Source organism: Scyliorhinus torazame, chromosome 17 (assembly GCF_047496885.1).
Source record: "Scyliorhinus torazame isolate Kashiwa2021f chromosome 17, sScyTor2.1, whole genome shotgun sequence".
Classification (NCBI taxonomy): domain Eukaryota; kingdom Metazoa; phylum Chordata; class Chondrichthyes; order Carcharhiniformes; family Scyliorhinidae; genus Scyliorhinus; species Scyliorhinus torazame.
In genome coordinates this window covers 161,135,365-161,152,962 of record NC_092723.1, presented here as the reverse complement: position 1 = coordinate 161,152,962, position 17,598 = coordinate 161,135,365, and the positions used below count along the sequence as shown (strand labels likewise).

General features: G+C 49.5%; 1 protein-coding gene across 3 annotated transcripts in view; it reads right to left on the bottom strand.

Annotated features, from left to right (window-relative positions):
- Window positions 1-17,598, bottom strand: part of rsph10b (radial spoke head 10 homolog B) — a 128,454-nt gene that overhangs the window by 85,023 nt on the left and 25,833 nt on the right. For all 3 annotated transcript variants that reach the window (XM_072481532.1, XM_072481530.1, XM_072481533.1), the window contains one exon: window positions 9,753-9,929. In XM_072481532.1, the coding sequence (XP_072337633.1) occupies window positions 9,753-9,929 (177 nt within the window). The remainder of the gene's footprint in view (window positions 1-9,752; window positions 9,930-17,598) is intronic.

Below are 17,598 nucleotides of genomic sequence, written 5' to 3'. Positions count from 1 at the left end.
GAATAGAGTGAAGTCGATGAGGCTTTATTAAGCGTGTCTGTTCCCCCGCAGCTCGATAGTAAACTGGCCTGCGGGGGAAGACTCCGGCTTCTTATACTCCGCCTTCAGGGCGGAGCTAGAGGTCAACGGCCAACCAGGACCCGGGATCTGTCAGCCAATGACATTAGGGCTTCCAGTCCCACATGACCCCCAATACATACTACCACAGGAGGTCTTCTGGATCCCCAGACCCAGCTGTGTCCCAGTCCGATGCCGAGCTTCTGGGCAAGGTTATTCTGGAGTTGTTTCAGACGCTAGGGTGTGGCCGTGAGATTCAGAGGAAGATGTCAGCGACACTCCAGCAGGTCCATAGCTAATTGGAGTAGTCCCAAAGGCTACAGGTGCAGGAGTTGGTGCCGGCAATGCTCGACAGCATATCCCAGTAGCTGGAGGACGTGTTCCTGACGCAGGTGGGCCTTGCCGACGTGCTCCAGAGCATGTCCCAGTCGCTATGGACCTTGTCCCAGATGCAGGTGGACCTGGCTGAGGCGCTGTGGAGCATGTCCGAGTCTCAGGTGGGCATTGACGAGTCGCTGCAGTGCATGTCCCAGTTACTGAGGAATGTGTCCCAGCCCAGTCATAGGGGGGCTCACCGAGGGCGCCAACACCATGGTGCAGACATTGGAGAGCCGCCAGGCCTGGCAGAGTCAGATGACGCAGAGGCCTCTGGTGTCCAGTCCAACCTCTCCTCTGTCCCAAGGTGACCCCCAGGACTTTATGGGCACTGACTGGGAGGAGGGAGCACCGGAGACCGACCCAGACCCTCCCTACAAGGAGACGACGGCTCTCCTGAGTCCCTCCCCTGACAATGGCACGTTCCGGAGTCAGCAGGCGGAACAGGATGGCATCCTGGGGACACACAAAGATGTAGCGGCAGAGCACGGAGGGCAAAGCAGTTTGAGGATCACTGAGGGGGCACTGGGAGGACGGCGGCACCATTGGTACCTAGGGACAGTTAGGGTCACGATTGTACACCATTAAAACACATTACACCCAAAACATTTGAAGCCTCTGTCACGTTTTTCTGCATTGCAGGTCGGCCTGCACCCCCAACCTGCCGTTACTCTCCACCACGGTCCTAGATCTATCCCGCCTCCCACCCCCCCATTCCCAAGACATGCCGTGTGCAGGCGATGGGTGTGAGCGTGCTGACAGACTTGAGTCAGACTATGGGGTAGATTGAGGAGCACCAGAGCTCAGCACTGGGTTATCATCACTCTCCTGACATGAATATTGAGGCGCTGACAGCCGGCACAGGTCCATCACCCTGCAGTGATGTAACCACAGACACCGGGATGGTGGAAAAGGGAGCCTCCAGAGCTGCAGTGACCTTGATGGCCATCAGAAGCGTGCATCCTCCCCTTTCTCATTGTGCCAAGTCCACAAGGACATAGCACAGGTGCCGCACTGTCCCCTTGTTGAGGCACAGCCTCCTGCAACATATGCTGTCTGACATATCCTCGAAAGACCAGTGGTGCCTGTACACCTTGGGCCATTGCCTGCCTCCCTTCTAGGTCCCTCCCTGGCCTGAAGGGTGGCCGGGTTTTCAGGGTGTGGGGCGGGCCCCTGCACATGGGGTTCTACCTCGAGTCTCTGGCGACACTGCTGCCACTGCATTCTCTGGCGTCTGGCCGCCTGGCCTGCCATCACCTCTGCGAGGGCAGCTGTTGCAGGATCAACAACATCCAAAATATGATATCTGTTATGAATTGGAGAGGGTGAGAGACTGATAATCAGTTATGGCTTCCACCCTGAGACTCTCGGGTCCCCCAAGCCTCCTCCCCTACCCTTACAGTCCCAACCATCTCTCAGGATGCCATCCAATGAGGCAGTTGTGCTGGGATACCGCCCTGTGCACGAACCCCGGCCATAGCAGTAGCCTCTGTGCACCGGACCCCGGACCCTAGCCGGGAACATTACTTGGACCGTGCAAAGGTTTCCTCCCAGATTCCCACACCCACCCTCTGGTAGCGGGGATATCCATTAGGCCTCCAATGTTCAGGCCTCACAGTCTGTTCATGATGCTAGGTAGTAACACTATCGTGCTCAATGGCAAGTCTACCCACGGGAATCCACTTGAGAGCTGTGAAGTGCTCATGTAACTAATAATGCCAAATCCCTATGAGCGATAGCCTTCAGCAGTGCTCCCAGAGGCCAACACGATCAGAGAGTTACAGTGACCTGCACCATATTACCACGGACAGGACTCTGTCCTGGTGGTGGTCGGTGAGACAGTCAGGCAGAAGCTGAAGTTGCCCCTGATATGGGTATACACTACTGGGGGGGGGGGGGGGGGGGGGGGGGGGTGTTGGACCCCCGGGCGCCGAGCCCCGCCCCCCCCCCCCCCCCCCAGCACTGGGCCAGTCGTCCCAGTGACCCCGGGCTGAATGCCCGATTTCGAAGATGGCTACTCACCTCCTCCGATCCCCACAGGAACCATTGAAATAAGAAATAGAAATAATAGCTTATTATCGCAAGTAGGCTTCAATGAAGTTACTGTGAAAAGCCCCTAGTCGCCACATTCCGGCACCTGTTTTGGGGAGGCCGGATTGCGTTAGCTTCCTGTTTTTAAATAGGTGTGCTAAACTGTGCCCATGTGACCGCTCACTGGGAAGACGGTTAGATCACGGGAGGCCATTAGATAGGCGGTCCATCCTGTTAATGATATAGAGAGTGGCCTTAATTGGTGATTATTGATTTCTCATCACATCTAGGCGGGATCCAGACCTCGGCAACAGAAGTAGCCAGTTAGATCGGAAACCGATTGGCACCCGGCACAGATGTGGATTTAGGTCTCACTCTGTGCCAGGCGCAACAGAGTCGTTCAGTGCCCATCAATTTGTGTGTCAATTTTATAATAGATGACTTGTATAATTTTTGAGGGAGCAGAATTGTTATCTAGATACAGAATACTTTATTTAAATTGTTTTTTTTTAAAACTTCTTTCATGGAATGTGGGCTGTTGCCCATCCTCAGTTGTCCTTGAGGTCAACTGCCTTCTTGATTGGCTGTAGTCCAAGTGGTGTAGGTACATCCACAGTGCTGTTAGGAAAGGAGTTCCAAGATTTGATCCAGCGGCAGTCAAGGAACAATGATATAGTTCTAAATCATGAACTATATCATGCGTGGCTTGGGGAGACTTGCAGGTGGTAGTATTCACATGCGTCTGCTGCACTTGCCCTTCTAGGTGGTAGAGGTCACACGTTTGGAAGGTCTGTCAAAGGACCCTTGGTAAGTTGCTACAGTGCACCTTGTATATAGTACCTGCTACTGCACTGTGGGGTGGGGTTGAATGTTCAGGTTGGTGAATGAGGTGCAAAGTAAACGGGCTGCTTTGTTCTGGATGGTGTTGAGTTTTTCAAATGTTAATTGGAACTGCACTCATCCAGGCAATCATCCAGGTGAGTATTCCATCACGTTGTACAATAGTAGATGCTGGAAAGGTTACTCGTCTCAGAATTCCCAGCTTCTGATTTACTCTTGTATTCACAATACTTATTTTGCTGATCTAGCTCAGTTTCTGGTCAATAATAACCCCCAGAATGTTGACAGTGGGAGATTCAGCAATTTAAAAAAAAAACTTTTTAAATTTAGAGTACCCCATTCATTTTTTCCAATTAAGGGGCAATTTTAGCGTGGCTAATCCACTTACCCTGCACATCTTTGGGTTGTGGGGTACAACCCAAACACGCAAACACGGGGAGAATGTGAAAACTCCACAAGGACAGTGACCCAGAGTCGGGATTGGACATGCAAACCACTGCGCCACCATGCTGTCGGAGATTCAGCAATGGTAATGTCTTTGAATGACAAGGGAGATTGGTTAGATTCTCTCTAGTCAGAGATGTTCATTGCTTGGCACTTGTGTGATGCAAATGTCATTCACCATTTATCAGCTCAAGGCTGAATGTTGTCCAGATATTGCCGCATATAGAAACATAGAAAATAGGTGATGAGTAGGCCATTTGGCCCTTTGAGCCTGCACCACCATTCAATATGATCATGACTGATCATACAAATTTAGTATCTCTCCATATATACCCCTTGATCCCTTTAGCCACAAGGGTCACGTCCAGCTCCCTCTTGAATATATCAACAAACTGGCCCCAACAGCTTTCTGTGCTAGAGAGTTCCACAAGTTCACAACTCTCTGAGAGAAGGAGTTCTTCCTCATCTCAGTCCTGAATGTCTTACCCTTTATTCTTAGACTGTGACCCCTGGTTCTGGACATCCCCGACATCGGGAACATTCTTCCCACATCTAGCCTGTCCAGTCCCATCAGAATTTTATGGACTGCTTCAGTATCTGAGGTGTTGTAAATGGTGCTGAATGTTGTGCAATCATCAGCAAACATTCCCACTTCTTTCAAAAATGTATTTTATTACAAAAATGTATCAAAATAGGTTACAACAAATAAACACCCTGGGAAACATACTTCCCAGCATTAACTATACAGTCTGTACAAATTTATTTTCCCCCTTTTCACCCCCCCCCCCCCCACCCCTGCAACGAACAGCTCCTCAAACACGATCGCAAACATCCCCTCACCTTTTCTCAAACCCCTCTGCCCAGCCCTTTAACTCATACTTTATCTTTTCCAACCACAGGAAGTCGTACAGGTCACCCAACCAAGCTGCTACCCTAGTGGCGATGCCAGCCGCCCCTCCAGTAAAATTCGCTGCCATGCAATCAGAGAGGCGAAGGCCACGACATCGGTCTTCCTCTTCTCCATGAGCTCTGGCTTCTCTGAGACCCTAAATATCGCCACCAAAGGTTCCGGGTCCACCTCCTACTCCACTCTCCTGGCTAAGACCAGAATCTTCCCAATTTTTCGCAACCCGAAAACGCGTGCGCGTGATTTGCTGGCCCCACTTCCAATTCCCATTTCTGACCTTATGGTGGAGGAAAGGTCATTGATTAAGTAGCTGCAGATGGTTAAGCCTAGGACTACCTGAGGAACTCCTGCAGCAATGTCTTAAGGTTGAGATGATTAGCCTCCAACAATCATAGCCATCTTCCAACCGTGAAGAGTTTTCCCCTGATTCCAAGTACTGTTACTTCAATTTTGTGAGGATTCCTTGGTAGCACACTAAATCAAATGTAGCCTTGATGTCAAGGGCAATCACTCTCAACTATCTCTGGAATTCAGCCCTTTTGTCCATGTTTGGACCCAAGCTGTATTGAGGTCAGGAACCAAGTGGTCCTGGTAGAATCCAAACTGAGCACGAGTGAGCAGGTTATGACTATGTAAATACCACTTGATAGCACCATCAATGACACCTTCAGCACTTTGTAGATGATTGAGAGGATGCTGATGGGTTGGTAATTGGTCAGATTGGATCGTCCTGTATTATGTCCCAGAAAACTTATTTTTATATTTTAAAACTGACCACAAAACGCTGCAAAAAGATGGCTGCCCAAGGAACACCAGTCTTCTCGTGGATTGGAACCACTCCCCTGTCTCAAGAGAGAACAAATGGAGATTTCAGACTGGTGCTGACTCAAAGTCCTTTCCTGAAATTAATTCAAAATTGAATGGGTCTTTCAATCATAAAGATACTAAACTGTCTGAAACTCTCAAGGTGTGAAATCTACAACACAGGATGTATAATCAACTTAACCACCCGACTTATTTAGAAAAGGTCTTTGAAATTGTGGACGTCATTTGACAAGGAAGCCATTTTGTTATCTACTTTAAAAATTTAAAAAGTTGCTTGCCGACGGAGTTCCACTGAAATCCTTTGAACCCAGTGCAGGTAATCCAGATAGCCAATGTATTTTTAAAAATAAATTTAGATATCCAATTATTTTTTTCCAATTAAGGGACAATTGTTTAGTATGGCCAATCCACGTAACCTGCACATCTTTGGGTTGTGGGGTGAAACCCACGCAGTCACAGGGAGAATGTGCAAACTCCACACAGACAGTGATCCACGGCCGGGATCGAACCCGGGTCCTCAGCGTCGTAGGCAGCAGTGCTAACCACTGTGCCACGGTGCTGCCCCAGATAGACAATCTAATAAACAATAATACCTTGAAAGTGAGAGAAGGACTCCCCCCCAACTTGTTCCAACTTTTAGAGTTCACCTGGGAACCAACCTTTTAAAATTCAACTACAAGGAGCTTCACAGCTTACAGAGAATGCTCTGCTGTACAAGACCTTTCACTTCAACTAAAGCATCAACTCACCTAAGAAACTACAGATCTGCCACAAAAGTGACTGACATAACTAAATTGTAATATAATCTGTCTCTAATCTTGGAGTGTGTGCTAGTGCATGTAAGTGGAGCAAAGTCCACAAAAAGATCAACCATGATCTTATTGAATGGCGAAGCGGAATTTTTTTAATGCTGGAATTATTTAATTGGGACAATCACTCTGAGGGTAAGAAAACACCCCCCCCTTACATATAAAAATACCGTTCATGGGTAGTTAAAAATGGATGCATCAATTTTGTCCTCGAGTCCTGGTGTTTGTGGACAAGACATACCTGGTAAATATTCCATATTGCTGAGTAGATGCCTGTGTTGTAGCTGTGCTGGAACAGCTTGGCTAGAGGAGTGACTAGTTCTGGAGCAGATATCTTCAGTACTATTGCTGGAATGTTGTCAGGGCCCATAGTCTTTGCAGCATCCAAGTCCTTCAGCCATTTCTTGATGTTATTTAGAGTGAGTCGAATTGGTTGAAGATTGACATCTATGATGCTACACACCTCTGGAGGAGGCTGAAATGGATCATCCATTCAGCACATGATGATGGCTGCAAATGCCTTGGCTCTTGCACTAATGTGTTGGATTGCCCCATCATTGAGGATGGGGATATTTGTGGAACTTCCACCTCATGTTGGTTGTTTAACTGGATGTGGCAGGACTGCAAAGCTTTGGTCTGATCTATTGGTTGTGAAATTGCTCCGTCTATTGCATGCTGCTCCCGCTGTTTAATACAAGTGTCGTAGCTTCACCAGGCTGACACTTGATTTTTAGACATGCCTGGTGCTGCACCTGGCATGCCCTCCTAAGTGAACTAGGGATAATTTAATTAAGTACCTGCTGGTTCGGAGGTAGCATATTCCCCTGGATGTCAGAATGTCATCAGGGCTGATATTTCAAGGAATTCAGGGTGAAATTCCTTTTTGAATGAAGATCAGAGAAACGTTTTTGGCCATAATTATCAAACTGATAATGAAAACCCATTCTCAGCAATCAAAAATTTCACACTTTCCCATAATTTTGTCCCCGTTCTCTACCTTCAGAACAAAAAAGAGGCATTATCCCATTTTTCATTGAAAAAAACATTTAATTTCCTTAATCTTTTTTTAAAAAATAAGCTAATAGGCTTTCCACCCAAAGTCCATTCTCTAAAATGACACCATTAAAATGGGAATACATAGCTTTATTTACAAGACTTAGGAAGGTCTTTAAAAAAGCTAAATAATGCTTAATAAAAGCAGACTCATGAGCGGCACAGTGGCACAATGGTTAGCACTGCTGCCTACGGCGCTGAGGACCCAGGTTCAAACCTGGTCACTGTCTGTGTGGATTTTGCACATTCCCCCATGTCTGCTTGGGATTCACCCCAACAACCCAAAGATGTGCAGGTTAGGTGAATTGGGAACACTAAATTCTCCCTTTATTGGAAAAAAAAATATTTGGTACTCTAAATTTGTAAAAAAAAAAAATAATATAAAAGCAGATTCCCAAAGGTGCTGGAAATCTGAAATAAAACAGAAAATGTTGGAAAAACTCAGCAGGTCTGGCAGCAGATGTGGAGAAAGAAATAGAGGGCACGATTCTCCCAAAAAATGACTAAGTATCATCTTGGGCAGGTTTGGTGGGGTGTTTCCTGCTGGCTTTTTGGGTTAGAGCCAGACCTGTATTCACCCACACTTAGTCATTTTTTGGGGGCTTGGGGAGTTTCTCACCGGTCAATCCCCCTAGAATTTTTTTCTGCAGTGGGGATCAGGGTGCCATTTTGGAAGGGTTTCCCGATCTTGAAGTGATATTGAAGGTCCTCCCACCCCCACCGAAGACAATGCAACCCTCTGCAGCCATGGACAATGTTGTGTTATGGGATACTCTGGGATAACACAAGCTGCAACTCAATGCAGCTTTGACCAAAAGATACTCCAAACTTTGAAGTAAGTTCAATGTGATTTATTGAACTATTCTCTATGAGTTCGACTCTCCTGCTAATCTTGCTATAGTAACTCAGTCTAACTAACCAGTCTGCTCTAAGCCACGTGGTGGGTGTGATACTACTGATCCGCCCCTGTCCTACTCTCTAAGTGTCGCCTCTGGAAAGAGAAAGAGCATGCGTGCCCTGTCCTTTTATACGGGTTGTGTAATGCCCCCTTGTGGTAGTGTCACCTCTGGGTGTCTTGACTTCCCATTGGTCGTGTCCTATTCTATGTGTTCATTAGCTGTATGTCTGCATATCATGACATCTCCGGTGCTTCCTCCAGTGTTTACTTAGTTGTAGTGTATTTACATTAACCCCTTGTGTATATACAGTGACGCATATCACCACAGACAACACCTCCAAACCTCGACTCTCGAAGGGCAACATCACCCCGCCCATCACGAAACATTATCGAGAGCCTCGTCCTCCCACCCAGGCGTGAGTCTATGAAAGCTGGCAGAGCCACCTGGGCACCTTGGCAGTGCCAGGCTGGCACCCAGGTGGCTTTGCCAGGTGACACTGTCAGGGTGCACAGGTGGCATCCGCAGTGCGAGACACCACCCTGCCCAAAGGTCATGCAGCTGGGGATCTCCGATCCCCAGGGAGACCCCCACGAATGTCATTCCATCTGGTCCCCATTTGTGGGAACCAGTGCTGAACAGCGCTCGCCTGAGGTCCCTGAGGTTAAGGGTATGAATTGCAAAGCCTCAGCTATTCGGGTATCTGCACATCATTCAGACTAGCTGTCGTGCTCTAAGGTGCAGATTTGCCAAAAAGTGATCCTGCCCACAATGGGCTGGATTTACATCGCAACATCTCACAAGATCACGTTGGACCTCATGAGGCGTTGCAAGCCGGGTAGATCCCGGGAGTGGGGCCTTCTGGATTTTATCAGCCATGCTGCACCACAGTGAGCTGCTTTTTCGACGCAGCGTGGCCATTAGATCGCACCCATTAACTCTGTTTCTCTCTCCACAGATGCAGCCAGACCTGATGAGTTTTACCATCATTTTCTGTTTTTATCGTGAACAATGTTTAACTCGGGACATACATAATAATAATAATCTTTATTGTCACAAGTAGGCTTACATTAACATTGCAATGAAGTTACTGTGAAAGTTACTGGTCGCACACTCCGGCTACTGTTCGGGTAATCGGAGGGAGAATTCAGAATGTCCAAATTACCTAACAGCACGTCTTTCGAGGCTTATGGGAGGAAACCGGAGCACCCGGAGGAAACCCACGCAGACACAGGGAGAACGTGCATGCACACAGACAGTGATCCAAGCCAGGAATCAAACCTGGGACCCTGGCGCTGTGAAGCAATAGTGCTAACACTGTGCTACTATGCTGCCCTCTGTGCTACAAGATCTGCAAATACTCAGCAAGTCAGGCTGTGGAGAGAGAAATAATGTTAGATGTTTCAGGTCTGTGACTTTTTATCAGAGGATTTTGCTGCTGCATCCCAAAGGCTAATGATTATGCATTGAGAGAGATTACAGATAAAGAGCCAGAAATTATTGGAATAAACTTACCAAACCATGCTTCTTATTAGCCACCCATTCTCCAGAGTACACGGCTCCATTAGCATAGAAGAACTTGCCTTGCCCTTCCCGGACTCCCATCACAAACTCCCCTACATATTGGTTCCTCTGTGGATACTGACTACCTGGCAGCCGCTTCAGAAACCAAGTGTGAGTGCCAAATCCATGCTGAAACAAAAAGAAGTTTACTGGAAAAGCTTCAAATCAGCTCAGTTAAGAGAATATAAAGTGTGGTTTCCAATGTATTAGGTCTAATCACTGACAAAGTACACCTGTTAATTACTGACAGCATGGTAAATATTTGTTATTGGCTATTTATTACTGCCAGTTCCAAGCAAGTTGCTTCTGACAACGCATGCCCAATAATTGTGTGAACCACCACATGTGGTTCCTTCACACTGAGAATAGCAGTCATAGAGTCAGAGGTTTACAGCATGAAAACAGGCCCTTCGGCCCAACTTGTCCATGCCGCCAAGTTTTTAACCTCTAAGCTAGTCCTATTTGCTCGCATTTGGCCCATATCCCTCTATACACAGCTTTCCCATATAATTGTTTAAATGCTTTTTAAAAGACAAAATTGTACCCGCCTCTACTACTGCCTCTGGCTACTCTGTTCCAGACACTCATGACCGTCTGTGTGAAATAATTGCCCCTCTGGACCCTTTTGTATCTCTCCCCTCTCATCTTAAACCTAGGCCTTTAGTTTTAGACTCTCCTACCTTTGGGACAATATGTTGACTATCCATCTCCCTTATCTCTGCCCCTCAGTATTTTATATAATCTCTGAAACTCTCATCGAGTTCCGACTGAAAAACAAAACTTAAAAGTGACATCACAGGAGGGCTGTGATTAGATTGGCTAATAGGGAGCGCTGCTAAATTTGAATATCCATTTAAATTACTGGTTAGAAATTGAATTGCGACTGAGGTAATAAGGAGAAATATAAAAAAAGTTGAAATAAAACAATTAAAAAACAAATTTAAAACAAATTAAATAAAATAGAGATGGAGGGTCAGGTGATGTATTATTCATGCATAATGTGCGAGCTGGTGGACCCCACTGTGGTTCCCAGTGAGCACTGATGTGTTGGGTGCTCTGGATCCGTGGAACACATACAGGCCACCAACACTTAAAATAGTACAACACTATTTTGTTAAGCTAGAAACTGATGAACATACTTTCACTGTGGGTTAACACGATGTTAGATTAAACTAAAGACCTATGCCTTTCCTAACCAGTCTATGCACTCAGCACATGGTGAAGATCTGTGCTGTAAGCTGTAAACTCTGTCCTTCTAGGAGGCTGCATCCCGAATGAACGGGAACACTGATGCCCCCTGTCTTTATAGTGAGTGTGCTCTAACTGGTGATTGGCTGCGGTGTTGTGTGTGTTGATTGGTTCCGCTGTGTGTGTATCTGCACCATGATATACTGGTGTATATTATGACAAGCACGTCTGTGGTAAGTGTTGGTTGCTTGAGGAACTTTGGCTCAGAATTGCTGAGCTGGATGCTGAGATTCAGACACTGTGACACGTCAGGGACAGGGAGAGATATCTGGACACTGTGTTCCAGGAGGCAGTCACACCCCTTAGATGAAATACCTTGAAGTCGGCCAGTGGTCAGGGACAGGAGGGTGTGGCTTCTGCGAGCGAGGCAGGTAGAGGGATCCAAGAGGTAGGGTAGCAGGAGCCTCAGTCCCTGAACTTTTCCAACAGGTTCGGGATTCTTGCTCCCTGTGTGCAGGGAGGATATCATAGATATCATAGAATTTACAGTGCAGAAGGAGGCCATTCGGCCCATCAGGTCCGCACCGGCTCTTGGAAAGAGCACCCTACCCAAGGTCCACACCTCCATCCTATCCCCATAACCCAACCCAACCTTAAGGGCAATTTTGGACACTAAGGGCAATTTTAGCATGGCCAATCCACCTAACCGGCACATCTTTGGACTGTGGGAGGAAATCGGAGCACCTGGAGGAAACACATGCACACACGGGGAGGATGTGCAGACTCCGCACAGACAGTGACCCAAGCCGGAATCGAACCTGGGACCCTGGAGTTGTGAAGCAATTGTGCTGTCCACAATGCTACCATGCTGCCCTTGAAGTCAGCAGCCCTTGAAGGATGAGCAAACTGATCACAGCACTGTGGTACAGGAAACCGTTCAAGTGGGGGGAGAAAAAAGAAATGTAGTCGTAATTGAGGATAGTATAGTTAGGGGCATTGACACTCTTCTCTGTGGCCAGGATCGAGAATCCCGAAGGTTGTGTTGCCTGCCTGGTGCTCGGGTTCAGGATATCTCATCTGGGCTGCAGAGGAACTTGGAGTGGGAGGGTAAAGATCCAGTTGTCGTGGTCCGCATAGGTACCAACAACGTAGGTAGAACAAGGACAGAGGTTCTGCTAAGGGAGTATGAACAGCTAGGAGCTAAATTAAAAAGCAGAACCAAAAAGTAATAATCTCCGCATTACTACCTGAGCCAAGAGCTAATTGGCACAGGGACAATAAATGCGTGGCCCAGAGATTGGTGTGGGATGAATGGGTTTGAATTCATGGGACATTGGCACCAGTCATACAGCGAGAATTAGTGGGAAGCCAGAGGATTGGGAAGCCTTTAAAAGCGAGCAAGGACAACTACTAAAAAAACAATAAGGGTGAAGAAGATGAAATATAAGTGTAAGCTAGCTAGTAATATAAAAGAAGATAGGAAGAGTTTTTTTCAATATATAAAAGGTAAGAGAGAGGCAAAAATAGACATTGGGCCACCAGAAAATGAGGCTGGAGAAGTAATAATAGGAAACAAAGAAGTGGCAGAGGAACTGAAGTTACTTTGCATCAGTCTTCACGGTGGAAGACACCAGTGGGATGTTAGAGCTCCAGGAGAATCAGGGGGCAGAGGGGAGTGCTGTGACCATCATTAAGAAGAAGATTCTGGGGAAACTGAAAGGTCTGATGGTGGATAAATCATCTGGACTGGATGGACTACACCCCAGGCGTCTAAAAGAGATAACTGAGGAGATTGTGGAGGCATTGCTGGTGATCTTTCAGGAATCACTGGAGGTAGGAAGGGGCCCAGAGGACTGGAAAGTGGCTAATGTAACACCTCTGTTTAAGAAGGGAGGGAGGCAGAAGATGGGAAATTATAGGCCTAATATGGGTTGTGTCTAAATTTGGGGTGTTTATTGGGATAGTGTAGTGGGAGCTTTACTCTGTATCTAACTTATGCTGCACCTGCCCCAACAGTGTTTAATGGAACAATATACAGGGAAATTTACTCTCTGTCTGTCTGTGTTGTATCTGACTCGGGAATAAGTGTATGTACTGTAGCTCTCTCTGAATCTTATCCATATTCTTAAATAACTTAACTCCCACATAATATTTGCAGCAGATACAGCATCTTTTAATCAGATACAGAGTGGATTTTGATCAACTATTAGCTCTGACAGTCCTAAAGTCTCATATCCTCATATCTCTTTGCTACCACTACAAGAATTACAAAGATTCCACCAGGGTCTTTTCCCTTGCGAACCTGGCGGTGTCCAGCTGCTGATTCAAACACCACTCTTGCTCGGTGACTTCAGGATGGGAGACAGTTCAGACAAGTTTAAATGATGGCCTGGAAAGTATAATGGCTCCGGTGCCATGCAGGTGAGCTGCTCCCAACCCACCCACACCTAACTCTCCTGGGTTATCATCAGTGCTGTGTACGATCACTTCCGGGTGCGGCTATGCCGAGGTAGGTCGCACGTTCGGCAGCTCCCGCCGGGAACGGACTTTTGGGTTCTCCAGCGGGGCCCCAACGGCAATTGTTCCACGGCTTCCAGTGTGGGAAGGTGACAGCAAGGTCCCCCCGACATTATATGGATTGGATCAGGAGTGGAGCGATTAAAAAAGTGATCTTGGGGCAGTGAAAAGTGCGAGGGAGGAAAAGCAAGATGGCGGCGGGTGGAGACCAAGTAGCATGGGCGCAGTGGTCGCAGGAGCAGCAGGAGTTTCTTAAACGCTGCTTTGAGGAGCTGAAGACAGAAATGCTGGCGCCAATGAAGGCGGCGATTAAGAAGCTTGTGGAGACCCAAAAGGCCCAAGGGGCGGCGATCCGGGAGGCGGGCAAAAAGCCTCAGAGAACAAGGATGAGATCTTGGGCCTGGCGGTGAAGGTGGAGGCGCACGAGGCGCTGCACAAGAGGTGGGCGGAAAAATTTGAGGACCTGGAGAATAGGTTGAGGAGGAAGAATCTTCAGATTCTGGGTCTCCCTGAAGGAGTGGAGGGGCCCGATGCCGGGGCATATATGAGCACGATGCTCAATTCGCTGATGGGCGCAGGAGCTTTCCCGAGGCCCCTGGAGCTAGATGGGACTTATCGGGTCCTGGCAAGGAGACCCAAAGCCAACGAGGCTGTAGTGGTGAGGTTCCACCGCTTTATGGACAGAGAGTGTGTCCTGAGATGGGCCAAAAAAGAGTGGGGCAGCAGGTGGGAGAACACGGAGATCCGAATTTACCAGGACTGGAGTGCGGAGGTGGCTAAGAAGAGTGCTAGTTTTAACCGGGCTAGGCGGTGCTCCATCGGAAGGGGGTGAAGTTCGGGATGCTGCAGCCAGCGCGATTGTGGGTCACTTTCCAAGATCGGCACCACTATTTTGAAATGCCCAATGAGGCATGGAACTTTATACAAACTGAAAAGTTGGACTCAAATTGAGGGTTGGTCGTGGGAGGATGTTTACTGTGTTTATTGCGTTTGGGGAATGTTCTCTGGGTTTGAGTGCTTGGTGGGAATGGGTGAATAGATTTGATGTGGGGGCTGTGGGAGAGTGTGGGCGTCGGTGTTGGAGGGGCAGGGCCCCACGGAGGAAGAGGGGGAGTGGAGGCGCGGGGATGGGGAGTTGGGGTAAGGCTGCAAAAAGGAGCTGCGCCAGAGGGGGCGGGGCCGGCTCAGGAAAGCACGGGCTTTTTCCCGGGGGGAAGGGCGGTGCTGGAGAGGAGCGCACACTGACTGCCAAGGGATGGGGGGATTCTCACACTGGGGGGTCGATGGAATGGCGGGAGAGGCCGGGGTCAGCAGGGGTCAGCTGACTTACGGGAGTGTCATGGGGGGAGCAAAATGGCTAGATGTGGATCTAGGGGGGGGGGGGGGGAAACTGGGTTGCTGCTACATTAGCCAAAGGGGAGCTGGAAGTAGGAGAGGTGGTCGGGGCGGGGGTCCGCCGCCTGGGGGACTGGAGAGTGCGGGAGGCGCGGGCACGTGACGTAGAAAAGGAGATGGCTAGTCGGCCGGGGGGGGGGGGGGGGGGTAGCACCCCAATCCGGCTGATAACACTTGGAATGTGAGGGGCCTGAACGGGCCGGTCAAGAGGGCCCGGGTGTTCGCGTACTTAAAGGGACTGAAGGCAGACGTGGTTATGCTCCAGAAGACACATATGAAGGTGGCAGATCAGGTTAGGCTGAGAAAGGGATGGGTTGGGCAGGTCTTTCATTCAGGGCTGGATGCGAAGAACAGAGGGGTTGCAATATTGGTGAGGAAGCAGGTGTCGTTTGAGGAAATGAATATTGTAGTGGATAATTGAGGTCGATATGTGATGCTGAGCGGTAGGTTGGTGAGCAGGGGGTGCGGGTGGTACTGGCGAACGTATATGCCCCGAATTGGGAGGATGCCGGATTTATGAAACGCATGCTGGGTCGGATTCCGGATCTGGAGGTAGGAAGTTTGATAATGGGGGGGGGGAGCTGGAGTTGGGGGAGGTGAGGGACCAGCGCCCGCTGTGGCGCCTTGATGTGGGACTATTGGCGGATGCGGAGGTGTGCGGGGGTACATTGAAAGATATTTGGAGGCCAACGACAACGGGGAGGTGTAGGTGGGAATAGTCTGGGAGGTGCTGAAGGCGGTGGTCAGGGGAGAGCTAATCTCCATTAGGACCCACAGGGAGAAGAGAGAGGGGAGGGAGAGGGAGAGGTTGGTGGGGGAGATTTTAAGGGTGGACAGGAGGTATGCAGAGGCCCCCGAGGAGGGGCTACTCAGCGAGCGACGGAACCGCCAGACGGAGTTCGACCTGTTGATCACAGGGAAAGCAGAGGCACAGTGGAGAAAAGCGCAGGGGGCGACGTATGAGTATGGGAAGAAGGCGAGTCGGATGCTGGCACACCAGCTTCGTAAGAGGGAGGCAGCAAGGGAGATTGGTGGAGTTAAGGATAGAGGGGGGAATACGGTGCGGAGTGCGGTGAGAATAAACAAGATATTTAGGGACTTCTATGGGGATCTGTACAGGTCTGAGCCCCCAGCGGGGGAGGAGGGGATGCGATGATTCTTAGATCAGCTGAGGTTCCCGAGGGTGGAGGAGGAGGAGGTGGCTGGTTTGGGGGCGCCGATTGGGCTGGAGGAGCTGGTTAAAGGATTGGGGAGCATGCAGGCGGGGAAGGCCCCGGGGACGGATGGGTTCCCGATTGAATTTCATAGGAAATACGTGGACCTGCTGGGCCCATTGCTAGTGAGGATTTTCAATAAGGCGAGGGAGGGGGGGCCTTGCCCCGACAATGTCTAGGGCGCTGATTTCTTTGATCCTGAAGTGGGACAAGGATCCACTGCAATGTGGGTCGTATAGACCGATCTCGCTCCTCAATGTTGATGCTAAGTTGCTGGCAAAGGTGCTGGCTACGAGAATTGAGGACTGTGTCCCGGGGGTGATTCAGGAGGACCAGATGGGATTTGTGAAGGGTAGGCAATTAAACACAAATGTGCGGAGGCTCCTCAATGTGATTATGATGCCCCCGGTGGAAGGGGAAGCGGAGGTAGTGGCAGCTATGGACGCGGAGAAGGCCTTTGACCGGGTGGAGTGGGAGTATCTTTGGGAAGTGTTGCGGAGGTTTGGGTTCGGGGAGGGGTTCATCAGCTGGGTCAGGCTGCTATATAGAACCCCGGTGGCGAGTGTGGCTAAGAATCGGCGGAGGTCGGAGTACTTTCGGCTGTACCGGGGGACAAGGCAGGGATGCCCCTTGTCCCCCTTGTTTGCACTGGCAGTTGAGCCTCTGGCCATGGCACTAAGGGAGTCCAGGAAATGGAGGGGACTGGTCCGGGGGGGGAGAGGAACACCGGGTGTCGTTGTATGCTGATGACCTGTTGCTGTATGTGGCAGATCCAGTGGAGGGGATGGTGGAGATCATGCGGATCCTAAGGGAGTTTGAGGACTTTTCGGGGTATAAACTCAACGTAGGGAAGAGTGAGCTCTTTGTAGTGCATTCAGGGGACCAGGGAAGGGGGATAGACGAGCTACCGCTGAAGAGGGCGGAAAGGAGCTTTCGGACCCTAGGGATCCAAGTAACTAAGAGTTGGGGGACCCTGCACAAGCTCAATTTGACGCGGTTGGTGGAGCAGATGGAGGATGATTTTAAAAGATGGGATATGCTACCACTCTCACCAGCAGGTAGGGTGCAGTCGGTCAAAATGACGGTCCTCCCGAGGTTTCTCTTTGTGTTCCAGTGCCTTCCCATTATGATCCCCAAGGCCTTTTTCAAACGGGTAAGTAGGAGCATCATGGGTTTTGTGTGGGCGAATAAAACCCCGAGGGTGAAGAGAGTGTTTCTGGAGCGTAGCAGGGACGGGGGGGGCTGGCGCTGCCAAATTTGTGCAGCTATTATTGGGCAGCCAATGTGGCGATGATCCATAAGTGGGTAATGGAGGGAGAGGGGGCGGCGTGGAAGAGGCCAGAGATGGCGTCCTGTGTGGGCACGAGCCTGAGGGCGCTGGCGACGGTACCGCTGCCGCTCTCGCCGACAAGGTACACGAGTCCGGTGGTGGCGGCGACGTTAAAGATCTGGGGGCAGTGGAGGCGACACAGGGGCGAGGTGGG